General features: G+C 56.9%; 1 protein-coding gene across 1 annotated transcript; it reads right to left on the bottom strand.

Moving 5' to 3' along the window:
- Positions 1-1654: 1654 nt before the first annotated feature.
- Positions 1655-14156, bottom strand: IQCB1 (IQ motif containing B1). The gene is made up of 14 exons (XM_075318755.1): positions 13998-14156; positions 12169-12274; positions 11932-12094; positions 11617-11746; positions 9533-9626; positions 8669-8768; positions 7114-7286; positions 5268-5377; positions 3898-4007; positions 3657-3799; positions 3033-3181; positions 2634-2765; positions 2305-2461; positions 1655-2218 (listed from the first exon to the last, which is right to left on the bottom strand). The coding sequence occupies exons 2-14, from the start codon at positions 12269-12271 to the stop codon at positions 1986-1988; spliced, it is 1797 nt and encodes a 598-aa protein (XP_075174870.1). The 5' UTR covers positions 12272-12274; positions 13998-14156; the 3' UTR covers positions 1655-1985.
- Between the last annotated feature and the right edge of the window lie 10 nt (positions 14157-14166).

Below are 14166 nucleotides of genomic sequence, written 5' to 3'. Positions count from 1 at the left end.
AAAGCCAAATGTCGCTCCGTCCCCTCCGAGCCCCGACAGCAGAAGTGACCAGAGGGGACATTGCGGCGGCAGCTTTCCTGCAGACCCTTGTTAAAAACGGCAAATGAGAGTAATGTAAATCATTCATTCCTCTCCACATTACAATGCACCTGAAGGGTTAAACCTCCTGAATGTTTTGGCTATTTTGAGGGGTGCGGGTTTTACAGGGCTGTTTTGGAGGTTTTCGGACAAATAAGCCCAAACACAATCGCCGGGATCAGAAGAAGCCGCCGAGTCCTGACTATATGAAACGCTTCAGTATTACAGCAGATTGTGAATATCATGGTCACCTATGAAGCCCCCTCATCCTCCCCCAGACCCCGGCATTGGGCTGCAGTATCACGGTCACCTATGAAGCCCCCTCGGCCTTCCCCAGACCCCAGCATTGGGCTGCAGTATCACGGTCACCTATGAAGCCCCCTCGGCCTTCCCCAGACCCCAGCATTGGGCTGCAGTATCACGGTCACCTATGAAGCCCCCTCGGCCTTCCCCAGACCCCGGCATTGGGCTGCAGTACCACGGTCACCTATGAAGCCCCCTCGGCCTTCCCCAGACCCCAGCATTGGGCTGCAGTATCACGGTCACCTATGAAGCCCCCTCGGCCTTCCCCAGACCCCAGCATTGGGCTGCAGTATCACGGTCACCTATGAAGCCCCCTCGGCCTTCCCCAGACCCCAGCATTGGGCTGCAGTATCACGGTCACCTATGAAGCCCCCTCGGCCTTCCCCAGACCCCAGCATTGGGCTGCAGTATCACGGTCACCTATGAAGCCCCCTCGGCCTTCCCCAGACCCCAGCATTGGGCTGCAGTATCACGGTCACCTATGAAGCCCCCTCGGCCTTCCCCAGACCCCAGCATTGGGCTGCAGTATCACGGTCACCTATGAAGCCCCCTCGGCCTTCCCCAGACCCCAGCATTGGGCTGCAGTATCATGGTCACCTATGAAGCCCCCTCAGCCTTCCCCAGACCCCGGCATTGGGCTGCAGTATCATGGTCACCTATGAAGCCCCCTCGGCCTTCCCCAGACCCCGGCATTGGGCTGCAGTATCATGGTCACCTATGAAGCCCCCTCGGCCTTCCCCAGACCCCGGCATTGGGCTGCAGCATCATGGTCACCTATGAAGCCCCCTCAGCCTTCCCCAGACCCCAGCATTGGGCTGCAGTATCATGGTCACCTATGAAGCCCCCTCGGCCTTCCCCAGACCTTGGCATTAGGCTGCAGTATTATGGTCACCTATGATGCCCCCTCAGCCTTCCCCAGACCCCGGCATTGGGCTGCAGTATCATGGTCACCTATGAAGCCCCCTCGGCCTTCCCCAGACCCCGGCATTGGGCTGCAGTATTATGGTCACCTATGAAGCCCCCTCAGCTTCCCCCAGACCCCGGTATTACGCTGTAGTATCACGGTCACCTATGAAGCCCCCTCAGCTTCCCCCAGACCCCGGCATTGGGCTGCAGTATCATGATCACCTATGAAGCCCCCTCGGCCTTCCCCAGACCCCGGCATTTGGTTTTATTAACCTTCCACGCGCCGTTCACTATTTCATAAGCAAACACAAATAAAGATAAACTGCTGCCGAGTGACATTAACGGGAGCCGAGTCCGAGGTTGAGATGTAGAAGAATAGACGGTTTAATAGTGGAAAAAATAAATTAGAATATTACACACAGGTAGTTACAGCATGCAGAGATGTACGTGTCGTGTCCACGTGGTCACATGATCGGTGGCCGTGGCGTTCCTGCCTGGTTTATGGGTGCAGACATCAGAGGACGAGTCTTTCCTTAACGTGGTGAATATTTTGGACCACAAAATGCATTTCACCTTCTAAGACGCAGCAATGGGTTTTGGAGAGCGGTGACCGATGTGCGGGTCCGGTGTGCGGGTCCGGTGTGCGGGTCCGGTGTGCGGGTCCGTGGCAGAGTCACCGCCACGGTCGTGTGGGCAGATTACGGGTGTTTGCTTCCAGCGATGAATATGATGCCGTGCTCCGGGTCAGGGAGGTCTCCCCGAAAAGCATCGTCATCCCCTACAAACTCGTCACTCAGCCTCTTCCACCAGGGCCAGCGGCTGCGCTTCAGCATCGTGCTGTGGCTTTGCTTGGCTTTATGGGCGACGGGCACGGATCTGCTGGTGAAGACGGTGACGTCTTTCTCGGTCGCATCTCTCAGGCTCGGAGCACCTACAAGACAATGAAATATGCAGCGGATGAGTGCAGACACCTGAGACCGGCCGGGGGAGACGAGGAAGCATTTACACACCACGCACCCATGAGCATGCTGAGGTCCGTGTTGATCTGGGCCAGCAGCGCCTCCCTGCGGCCGTCGGCTCGCTGCTGCCGCTTCCTGGACAGTAGGAATTGGCCGAGTCGCTCCTGCACCTTCCCGTGAAGCTCCTTGCTGTCCTCTAGTGACATCTGCTGGGCCTGCGAGGGATAGCACCATCATAGCGAGACGCAGCACCGACACCGCAATCACCAGCTCCGACTGTCTATACTGCACATAGTATGACCCAACCCCAGCAGTGCATCGATGATAGTGCGGGCCTATCTCCAGCCCTTATATTCCCGCTCAGCCACGATAATAAGTGGTTCTGACCGGGTGGAGCTGCAGACGAGCGGCCACCTTCTGCTGCAGCCTCGTCCGATCCTCATCGGAGACATCTTGGGGTTTCTTCCAAGGAGATAACGATTCCCGGATCCTTCTACGTTTCTTTAGAAACCTTAGTGCCTGTGGATTTATGGAAAATCAGCCCATGAATATCACGTCTCCTTTCTGCAGACCGCGTGCTGACAGTCCCGGCGGCTGCAGACCGCGTGCTGACAGTCCCGGCGGCTGCAGACCGCGTGCTGACAGTCCCGGCGGCTGCAGACCGCGTGCTGACAGTCCCGGCGGCTGCAGACCCCGTGCTGACAGTCCCGGCGGCTGCAGACCGCGTGCTGACAGTCCCGGCGGCTGCAGACCGCGTGCTGACAGTCCCGGCGGCTGCAGACGTACCGCCCGCTGGATGGTGACCGCCGCCTTGTACCGCTTCAGGCTCTGTCTCCGCAGCAGGAATCGCCTCCGGTCCCTGCAGCCCCTCCAGCGCTTCTGGATTATTAGCGCTGACGTCTCCTGGGTTTCTTGGAGGTGTTTGTCCATTTGTGCTGTGGATGATATTGGAGGTGAGGGGGGATTGTCATTAACCCTTTTGTGCTTTCTGTCCCCGGTCACTGCACAGAGCTGTGCTTTTTGTACATAAAGATAAAGAGAAGCTGCAGAACATCTTTCCTGAGTCTAATAATGTAAGTTGGGGTCTGCTCTGCCCCATATAACACTTCAGTGACCGCCCGCCCCCACCCCCGCCCCGTCCCCACCCATGCCCCGTCCCCACGCCCGCTCCATCCTCTCGCCCGCCTTGTCCCCAAGCCCACCCCCACCCCCGCCCCATCCCCGCTCCGTCCCCACGCCCGCCCCATCCTCTCGCCCGCCCCCACCCCCGCCCCGTCCCCACCCTGTCCCCACACCCGCTCTTTCCCCCACCCCCGCTCCGTCCCCACCCCCGCCCCGTCCCCGCTCTTTCCCCCACGCCTGCCCCGTCCCCACGCCCACCCCACGCCCGCCCCCACGCCCGCTCCTTACCTGCATGGACGACCTCCAGCAGCGTCAGCTGCTTCTCTCTGAAGGCCCTCATGGCCCGCAGCCTCTGCAGCCTCAGCCGCTCCCTCAGCGCCTCCTCTTCCTTCCGCCTCTGCAGCTGCTTCACCTCTTGGTCACGTTTGGCTCTAGATTCAGACACGAGAAACATTTTTGTGAATTTGGAGTTTTACCCCTATGTTCAGTTCCATATGTTCATGGCGTGCTCGCTCTGCACCAGCAGCACCTGAAGCTCCGCTGTAAGGAGGTGACGGCTCCAGGTAGCCTCCGAATTCTCCTCCGGGTCTGGAATCCCCTCCACACGGCCTGGAGCACGCAGGCGGCGCGGTGGAGCCTCTGCACAGGACGAGCAAAGGACAACTCTTACTTTGGAACAGAAACTCGAGAACTGAAAACTCATTTTTGATTTTGCATTTTCATTTTTTTGTTCCCCTTTTTCAAATAGTCACAGGACGGCGGCGAGTGGCAGCTATGAAAGGCAACAATAACCATGTGACGCAACGGAAAGTGGCAAAAAAAATTCCCTGTGACCAAAATGGTGAACCCCCCCCGCCTCCCCCGCACACACACAATTCTGCAATGATTCGGTTTTTATCGCGTGGGGCACGGGGGTGGATACTTGTTTGGCATTTGTTACGCTGCGAGTCTCCTGATACGGCTGCATGGGATTTTCTTTTTTCCCTCCACCATTGTAAAGTTTATAAAAAAAAAAAAAAAAAAAAAAAAGGGGGGAAAAAATAAATAAAATAATTTATCTTGTGACACCATTTTTCAAAGCCCATAACGTTAATGGCTCCGTTAGCGGAGCTCTGCGGGGGCCGGTTGGTGACCTGGTGGTATAGGGCCACTATTTTGGGGACACATTACATTTTGATGGCTCCTTATTTGTTCCTTCTTTACAGCGTTTACTTATCTGGATAATTTTATATTTCAATAGATTGGACTTTATTTCTCACTGGGGATGGGCCGGTTCTGATCTTCCCCTTTTGGGGGGGGAGGGGCGGTTACGCACTTGCAGTATACACTGCAGTACCGTGGCATTGCTGGACACAGCAGATTTAGGGTCCGGTCTCGTGACGCTCGGCTGGACGTCACAGGGGGCAGCCTCGGGACAGGAGAGAGACGAGGACCTGATACTTCACCGGTGTTTATATTTTAGCTTCCGGGTTTAGTGACATCAGATGAATTTTGTTTTGACCAGTTCTATGGTCTCTCACACATCTGTACGTCATGGCAGACGCGTGCGTCACCTGTGATCAGCATTAGTAGTCACCTTTGTCCGTGCCGAGGTGACCCCCATATGATTTGATAGCAGGACGGTGGTCCGAAGCACTAAACCTTTATGCAGGGAATACTGATCCCTTATTTGTGAGTCGGCACAGGAGAAACATAAGAGGCAAAGCCCACCAGCTCCCCGCAATCCCATCACGAGGGGCCCATATGGCACCTGATTGGATGCCCAGGTGCCCCCGATGATAAGGCTGAGTCCCCCCTCATTCAGCACACAGGGGTGAAGTCAGCAGTGAGAGGTGTGCGGGGCTCATACAATCTTTCCTGCAGACTTTGACGGCTGCAGATTTGCTTTGGGCATTTTACCTGCAGCTCCTCCTGCTGGTAAGAGCTGGAATGCAGGACGTCCAAGAGGCGGCTGAGCTCCCGGCCAAAACCCTTCCCCGTCCACTGCTTGCTCAGAAGAGACCTGAGACCTGCGAGGAAATACATAATGTGCGAGGAATAAGACCCGATGCACGTCATCAGGAGCCGGAGAACGAGGCAGCAAATAACGCTCTGCATAAAGCCGCACATGGTCTACTACACGAGTAATGAGAGAATCCGGTGCATCCACAACTTCCTGGAGCGACTGCTCAAGACCTGGATTTATTTGTATGACCCTGAAAGGTTCTCCTCATCCAAAGAAGTCCAGAGGGAAAAAAAAAATCAGCCACTAATGTGATGGTGTCTGTGTTCTGGGGTAAGGAGGGTGTGCTGCTAGTGGACTACCTTCAAAAGGGTTCCACCATCAAAGCAAGGTATTATATTCAACTTTTGGACCAATTGAAGGCAGCTCTGAAGGCCACAAGGTGCGGCAAGCTGTCCAAAGGAATCTTATTCCTGCAAGACAACGCCTCCGCTCACACTGCACAAGCGACCACCACAAAACTGGCAGAGCTGGGCTTCCAGCTGGTGACCACCCACCTTATACACCAGATCTAGCTCCCTCCGACTATCATCTGTTTCCAAACCTGAAAAAACACCTCAAGGGACCAAATGTCACACCATTTCTGATGTCATGGCTGCTATAGATGCCTGGTTTGTGGCACAACTGAAATCCTTCTTTTTGCTAGGCTTACAGAACTTGGAATACCAATGTAAGAAGTGTGTTGTCATCAGTGGAGAGTATGTGGAATAAATGGAAAGTCTCATCATCCGATCTCGTTTCTTTCTTGATAAAGCCAAAGACTTAGCAGCAGCCCCACGTATAAGGAATCACTGGTGGTGACTGCAGATGATGTCATGTCTTTGGAAGATTCTGATAGGTTTATTGGAAACATCTGTGTTAATTACAGACACACCTGTGGATTTTTTATTTTTATTTTTTTTCTTTTAAAAATCAAACTTTATTAGGCAGAACAGAGGGAAACTAAGGGTTTCAGCTGTATATTACATTAATTATCCTGTACTGATCCTGAGTTACCTCCGGTATTATATTCCAGAGCTGCACTCACTATTCTGCTGGTGCAGTCACTGTGTACATACATTACATTACTGATCCTGAGTTACCTCCTGTATTATACTCCAGAGCTGCACTCACTATTCTGCTGGTGCAGTCACTGTGTACATACATTACTGATCCTGAGTCACCTCCTGTATTAGGCTATGTGCGCACGTTGCGTAAATACATGCAGTTACGCTGCGCTTAATGGAGGATTGTTGTACTTCGGAGCTGACGGGGGATGATTTGCTCTTTTCCGCAGTCCCTGGGTGATCATGAATTCTATACATGCAGTATATAGTGCGGTGTCCGGGCAGCGGATAATGAGTATACATAGCGCCTGCGCTGGAGTACGAGGCCTCTGCTGACCGGAGCGTTCTCCTGCACTCCATACATAATGCATGCTCCGGACGCAGCAGCGCGCCAGGTTCTGTAGTGGAACCGCACCTCAAGGCAGAATAACCATGTGCAGAGAAAAGCAAGAACGCAGGTACACAAACAATCTGTGTCGGGGGCAGCGAATGTTAATAGGGCTGCACGGGATTAGAAGAACACAGCTGCCTTCTGGGAGTAACAGCGCCACTCCTGACTACAGGTTGTGTGTAGTACTGCAGCTCAGGTCCATTACAGTGACTTATGCAGAGCTGCAATACCAGACACGACCTGTAGACAGGGGGGCGCTGTATTGTGTAGACCATCACTATAGACCCTGCAGTCTGCATATCCCACCTTTATATCGCGTGGCCACTATCTGCAGTACACGGGGGCTGGACTCCACCATCTGCAGCAGCGAGCGGGTGGCAGAGCTGCCAGTGACGGGGTTGGAGGTGGCAGAGAGTTTATAAACCAGTTCATCCAGGATCGAGTGCAGCGTCTCCTCTGGAGCCTGACGGAGGACGGAGCTGGGAACGACAAAGACAATGAGAGCGCGGCCGGTCCTGGTAGAGAGGCTGGCACCGGAGTCAGCATTATTCCCACACCGAGCCCGTCCAGGGCCCGCAGAGCATCGCAGCCGCGACCGGTGTCAGGGCCCGCAGAGCATCGCAGTCGCGACCGGTGTCAGGGCCCGCAGAGCATCGCATCCATGCGGTTCTCTGCAAAAAGCGCTTATAATGGGCAGAGAGGCATCAGAGCTGGACACAGCGATGGAAGAAGGCGGCAGAGGCAGAGCGCTGCTCTGGGGGCATCACGGGAAGAAGACGGCAGAGGCAGAGCGCTGCTCTGGGGGCATCTCGTGGGGGTGACATGTACCACTTGTTTTAAATTTGTGCATTGTCCCCTCGTCCATGGCAGTGAGATCCCCCAATTTCATTCTGATCAATGTGATAGATCCATGGAGGCCGCACTGAGCACATGACACCCCCCTTCTATCATAGGTGCGATGCTCTGTGTGTCCTGTCCCCGAGGATCTCACTGCCCGGACGGTCCGGCCACTCTGCTGACCGCAGACAGCTTCATGTATTTCTATGCAGCAGACTCCCCCCGGTCAGGAGAGCGGCCGGGCGGTCCGGGCACTGCCATGTGATGCACACACAAGTGTGACTCCAGCCTTACACCACGGTCACACGTCCGGTAATCTTCTGATCTTCTGTTACAACAGATCCATTGGCAAAAAAATTCTGCAAACACAACTTTGTCAGTTTTGGAAAAAAAAAACAAAACTTTTTGCAGGATTTGTTTTTTCTATTAACATTGGAGTCTATGGAAAACAGATCACTTTTTATCTTCCATTTGAAACTGATCCAGTAAGAAAAAAAAACCAAAAAAACAAAAAACACCAGAGTCTAAACAGCGATCAGTTATCGGATCCATGATCCATAGACTCCAATGTAAAAACAACAAAAAAAAACCCACAACAAATCCTGCAAAAATATTTGTTTGAATACAGACAAAAAAGTTGTGTTTGCAGAACGTTTTGGGCCGAGGATCTCTCCTGCATCCGTTCTTACAGAGGATTACTGGAGCAGGGACCCCAGGATTACACAGGCTGCCGGCCCAGCGCTCCTGCGGTTTCTCTCTGGGACTGACATCTCCCAGCGATCAGTCGGCCGGCGTCGTACACTTTATACTGTCAGCTGAACTGGTTAATATCAGCGGGTTCAGGCTGACATGCGTCGGATGTGCACGCGGCCTCCCCGGGTCTGTTCCTGATGCGTGCTCAGTCCTGCCCTGCCTCCGGTTCTCACCAGATATCCTCAGCATCTCTTTATTCTAAGAACACAAGGACGGGATAATGAAGCTTTTCCCTCCAACTTGTCACGCTGCGCAGCACGGATCGCTCTACCTGTTGGCGCGCAGGACGGCCTGCAGCACAGACATGACAGCCGTGCCGCTCTCCACGTCATCCGTCATCAGTAACTGCAGGAAATGCTCCTGTCCGAAAACTGCGGAGAAATACAAAACATCCATGGATTACCATCAGCCACCGACCCCAACTGCCCGGTACGAAGTAAAAACTGCAATGGAACAGACTTTTCTCTCGGCTACCAGCCCCGCCGCACCCCGCCAGCCGGCCACCAGCCCCGCCGCACCCCGCCAGCCGGCCACCAGCCCCGCCGCACCCCGCCAGCCGGCCACCAGCCCCGCCGCACCCAGCCAGCCGGCCACCAGCCCCGCCGCACCCAGCCAGCCGGCCACCAGCCCCGCCGCACCCCGCCAGCCGGCCACCAGCCCCGCCACAAACCCCGCCGCAGACCGCCACAAACCCCGCCGCAGCCCGCCACAGCCCGCCACCAGCCCCGCCGCACCCCGCCAGCCGGCCACCAGCCCCGCCGCACCCCGCCACCAGCCCCCGCCAATCCCACCGCACTCCACCAGCCCGCCACAAGCCCCGCCGCACCCCGCCACCAGCCCCGCCGCACTCCTCTTCATGCCCAATAAGGATAGGAAAACCACTGAGGAAAGGAGGTGGCATGGGGCTGAGTTACCGCTGTATGTTTCTGGTACCTATTAGGATGGGGGGGGGGGGGAACCTCCTATGGTGCTGTCCAGGAGGGGAGAAATGGGAAGAAGGGGGAAAAAAAAAAAAAAAAAAAAAAATACACCACCACTGCAAACTCAGTGTAACTAGTAATGGACAATATCGACATCTCTACAGACACCTGGCACCAGCTTTTTGGAAATTTCCAGCCTTCCATGTGCCACTTACCGAGCTCCACCAACTGTACGTGACCACTGAAAAGCCAGCACAGGGAGTCCATCACCAGCCTGAAGCTCCGCAGCAGCGCTCCGCTCTCCTCCTCCTACAAGAGAGAGGCCAGTTACATCTGAGCCCCCTGTACGCCGGTATACACGCCCAGACAGCGCGGACAGCGGGTGCAATATACACATCCGCCTCCTGCAGCTGCACAACATGAAACCACTTCCACGTCATTGAGGTTCAGTCATTTCTTGTGGGGGGCACAACAGTTTTTTGGTCTGAGGGTCAAACCTCATTAAAATGAAAGGGCGTTCCCGTAACACTGATTGGTCATGAGTGATAGACGGGTGCGGGTGTCTAACCCTCTACCAATCAAGAGAATTCAGGATGGGGGTCACCTCCTCACCGGTTTGACATTCTAGTGGAGGAGGCTGTGCATGCAGCGTATAGGGGGCTGCACAGAGACCAGTGCTGCACCTCATCTACACACGCTGTGGAGCGGGCCATAGGGGGCCGCACAGAGACCAGTGCTGCACCTCATCTACACACGCTGTGGAGCGGGCCATAGGGGGCCGCACAGAGACCAGTGCTGCACCTCATCTACACGCTGTGGAGGGGGGCCATAGGGGGCCGCACAGAGACCAGTGCTGCACCTCATCTACACACGCTGTGGAGCGGGCCATAGGGGGCCGCACAGAGACCAGTGCTGCACCTCATCTACACACGCTGTGGAGCGGGCTATAGGGGGCCGCACAGAGACCAGTGCTGCACCTCATCTACACACGCTGTGGAGCGGGCTATAGGGGGCCGCACAGAGACCAGTGCTGCACCTCATCTACACACGCTGTGGAGCGGGCCATAGGGGGCCGCACAGAGACCAGTGCTGCACCTCATCTACACACGCTGTGGAGCGGGCCATAGGGGGCCGCACAGAGACCAGTGCTGCACCTCATCTACACACGCTGTGGAGCGGGCCATAGGGGGCCGCACAGAGACCAGTGCTGCACCTCATCTACACACGCTGTGGAGCGGGCTATAGGGGGCCGCACAGAGACCAGTGCTGCACCTCATCTACACACGCTGTGGAGCGGGCCATAGGGGGCCGCACAGAGACCAGTGCTGCACCTCATCTACACACGATGTGGAGCGGGCCATAGGGGGCCGCACAGAGACCAGTGCTGCACCTCATCTACACACGCTGTGGAGCGGGCCATAGGGGGCCGCACAGAGACCAGTGCTGCACCTCATCTACACGCTGTGGAGGGGGCCATAGGGGGCCGCACAGAGACCAGTGCTGCACCTCATCTACACACGCTGTGGAGCGGGCCATAGGGGGTCGCACAGAGACCAGTGCTGCACCTCATCTACACACGCTGTGGAGCGGGCTATAGGGGGCCGCACAGAGACCAGTGCTGCACCTCATCTACACACGCTGTGGAGCGGGCCATAGGGGGCCGCACAGAGACCAGTGCTGCACCTCATCTACACACGATGTGGAGCGGGCCATAGGGGGCCGCACAGAGACCAGTGCTGCACCTCATCTACACACGCTGTGGAGCGGGCCATAGGGGGCCGCACAGAGACCAGAGCTGCACCTCATCTACACACGCTGTGGAGGGGGCCATAGGGGGCCACACAGAGACCAGTGCTGCACCTCATCTACACACGCTGTGGAGCGGGCCATAGGGGGCCGCACAGAGACCAGTGCTGCACCTCATCTACACACGCTGTGGAGGGGGCCATAGGGGGCCGCACAGAGACCAGTGCTGCACCTCATCTACACACGCTGTGGAGCGGGCCATAGGGGGCCGCACAGAGACCAGTGCTGCACCTCATCTACACACGCTGTGGAGGGGGCCATAGGGGGCCGCACAGAGACCAGTGCTGCACCTCATCTACACACGCTGTGGAGCGGGCCATAGGGGGCCGCACAGAGACCAGTGCTGCATCTCATCTACACACGCTGTGGAGCAGGCCGTTCATATACTCGCTGATCCCTACAGGTCACTCCACTACTCAGATATGAGCATCCCCCGCACACGCAGCACGTCTGCACTACACGGGGCGTCATTCAGCCCCCCATATCACATTACCTTGACGGAGCGCACACATCTCGCCTGGATCCGTCTTCCCAGCACTAACATGTTCAGCGCGGCAGACGGCAGCAACTTCGAGTGAAAGTCCTCAGCATCCATCTTAGGATCCAAACCAACGCAGCACTGGCTACAAGGAAAGGGTTAATTACATCACACACGGATCAGTCTGCCCAAGATCCACCAGGGACTGGAGATAAGAGGCGCCGCAGCAGCAGTGCCAGGAGAAACCGTACAGATCACATATTGTGGTGACTAGTCAGCAGAAGACCCCGGCCCAGGACAGAACGGAGCAAACAGCACTTCTTCTGTTACCTCAGAACATGGGCCAGAGCTGCGGCCGTCGTCCATCCGCCATCGACCCGGCTGTAATCCTGCTTCAGAACCAGAACGCAATACTGCACGAGGCCGTAACCGTAGCAATCCTCCCTGATCCTCTGCAGCGCCTCTCCTTCAGACGCCGCGCTCCGCAGCAAATCTGCAAACACACAATGAAGAGGCCGTCAGCGATAGAGACCGCGCTGCCCAGCAATGGCTGCTCCTGGAGCTCACCTCTCAGGCTCAGCAGCAGGATGGGGACTGAAGCGGCGCTGCCCTCCGTCAGCTTAGCCGCCAGCGCCAGGATCCGGGGGTCCACACTCTGCGCCGGGCTCATCTCCTGTGAGAAGACACAGATTATAGTAACACGCACCGGAATAATCCCGCAGTGTGGCTCCGCCGGGGTCGCACGCACCGGAATAATCCCTCAGTCTGGCTCCACCAGGGTCGCACGCACAGGAATAATCCCGCAGGCTGGCTCCGCCGGGGTCGCACGCACAGGAATAATCCCGCAGTCTGGCTCTGCAGGGGTCGCACGCACAGAAATAATCCCGCAGGCTGGCTCCGCCGGAGGTCGCACGCACCGGAATAATCCCTCAGTCTGGCTCCACCAGGGTCGCACGCACAGGAATAATCCCGCAGGCTGGCTCCGCCGGGGTCTCACGCACAGGAATAATCCCGCAGTCTGGCTCTGCAGGGGTCGCACGCACAGAAATAATCCCGCAGGCTGGCTCCGCAGGGATCGCACGCACAGAAATAATACCGCAGGCTGGCTCCGCTGTGGTCGCACGCACAGGAATAATCCCGCAGTCTGGCTCTGCAGGGGTCGCACGCACAGAAATAATCCCGCAGGCTGGCTCCGCAGGGATCGCACGCACAGGAATAATCCCGCAGGCTGGCTCCGCTGTGGTCGCACGCACAGGAATAATCCCGCAGTCTGGCTCTGCAGGGGTCGCACGCACAGAAATAATCCCGCAGGCTGGCTCCGCAGGGATCGCACGCACAGGAATAATCCCGCAGGCTGGCTCCGCTGTGGTCGCACGCACAGGAATAATCCCGCAGGCTGGCTCCGCAGGGGTCGCACGCACCGGAATAATCCCTCAGCCAGGCTCCGCCGGGGGTCGCACGCACCGGAATAATCCCGCAGTCTGGCTCCGCCGGAGGTCACACGCACCGGAATAATCCCGCAGTCTGGCTCCGCAGGAGGTCACACGCACCGGAATAATCCCGCAGTCTGGCTCCGCCGGGGTCGCACACACCGGAATAATCCCGCAGTCTGGCTCCGCCGGAGGTCACACGCACCGGAATAATCCCGCAGTCTGGCTCCGCAGGAGGTCACACGCACCGGAATAATCCTGCAGTCTGGCTCCGCCGGGGGTCGCACGCACCGGAATAATCCCGCAGTCTGGCTCCGCCGGAGGTCACACGCACCGGAATAATCCCGCAGTCTGGCTCCGCAGGAGGTCACACGCACCGGAATAATCCCGCAGTCTGGCTCCGCCGGGGTCGCACACACCGGAATAATCCCGCAGTCTGGCTCCGCAGGAGGTCACACGCACTGGAATAATCCCTCAGTCTGGCTCCACCGGGGTCGCACACACCGGAATAATCCCGCAGTCTGGCTCCGCCGGGGTCGCACGCACTGGAATAATCCCTCAGTCTGGCTCCACCGGGGTCGCACGCACCGGAATAATCCCGCAGAATCTGCCGACAGTGCGGCCTCCGCGCCATTTATCAGTATAAGGTGAATGGCGACGATCCCGCCTGTAACGTCTCAGCAGAGAACCGGGCGCCCGAACAGCGAAGGAGGAAAAATAAACCATTTTTGGAGGAAAAACAGAAAATTTGGGGGTTTTGGGGGGTCGTAACGAAACGGGCGTGGCTATAAAATATGAGGCCACGCCCCCTTGTCAACACCGGCTGTCAGCACCGAATGTAGCTGCCGTTACACCGGGAGCCGGACTGAGACGAGTCTGGTGACGGCGTGGGCTCTCAGAGAGAGGCCGGGGACCAAGGGGTTAATGACACTAGTAACGTCCCCCGCGCCCCCGGTCCGCACTCACGGAACAGCTCTGTCCTCAGCCGCTCCACAATACGATGAATTTCACCACGTCGCTTAGCAACCAGATGCAACTCCCGCCAGGAGGCTTCTCTTATCTAGGCCTCAGCCGCGCTGCATCCTGGGAAATGAAATGATTGGTGAGCAGTCACTGAGCAGGAGCAGGATAGAGG

Source organism: Anomaloglossus baeobatrachus, chromosome 7, assembly GCF_048569485.1.
Source record: "Anomaloglossus baeobatrachus isolate aAnoBae1 chromosome 7, aAnoBae1.hap1, whole genome shotgun sequence".
Classification (NCBI taxonomy): Eukaryota; Metazoa; Chordata; class Amphibia; order Anura; family Aromobatidae; genus Anomaloglossus; species Anomaloglossus baeobatrachus.
Note: the sequence above shows the minus strand (reverse complement) of the source record. Positions and strands in the feature narration are given on the sequence as shown.

Excerpts from the sequence above, each read along its gene's own strand:
- IQCB1 (XM_075318755.1), bottom strand. The coding sequence starts at position 12,271 with ATGAGCCCGGCGCAGAGTGTGGACCCCCGGATCCTGGCGCTGGCGGCT. Across the intron at positions 5,378-7,113 it reads AGTGGCCACGCGATATAAAG|GTCTCAGGTCTCTTCTGAGC; the intron begins GTGGGATATGCA and ends ATTTCCTCGCAG. Across the intron at positions 2,462-2,633 it reads CTCGTCTGCAGCTCCACCCG|GCCCAGCAGATGTCACTAGA; the intron begins GTCAGAACCACT and ends TATCCCTCGCAG.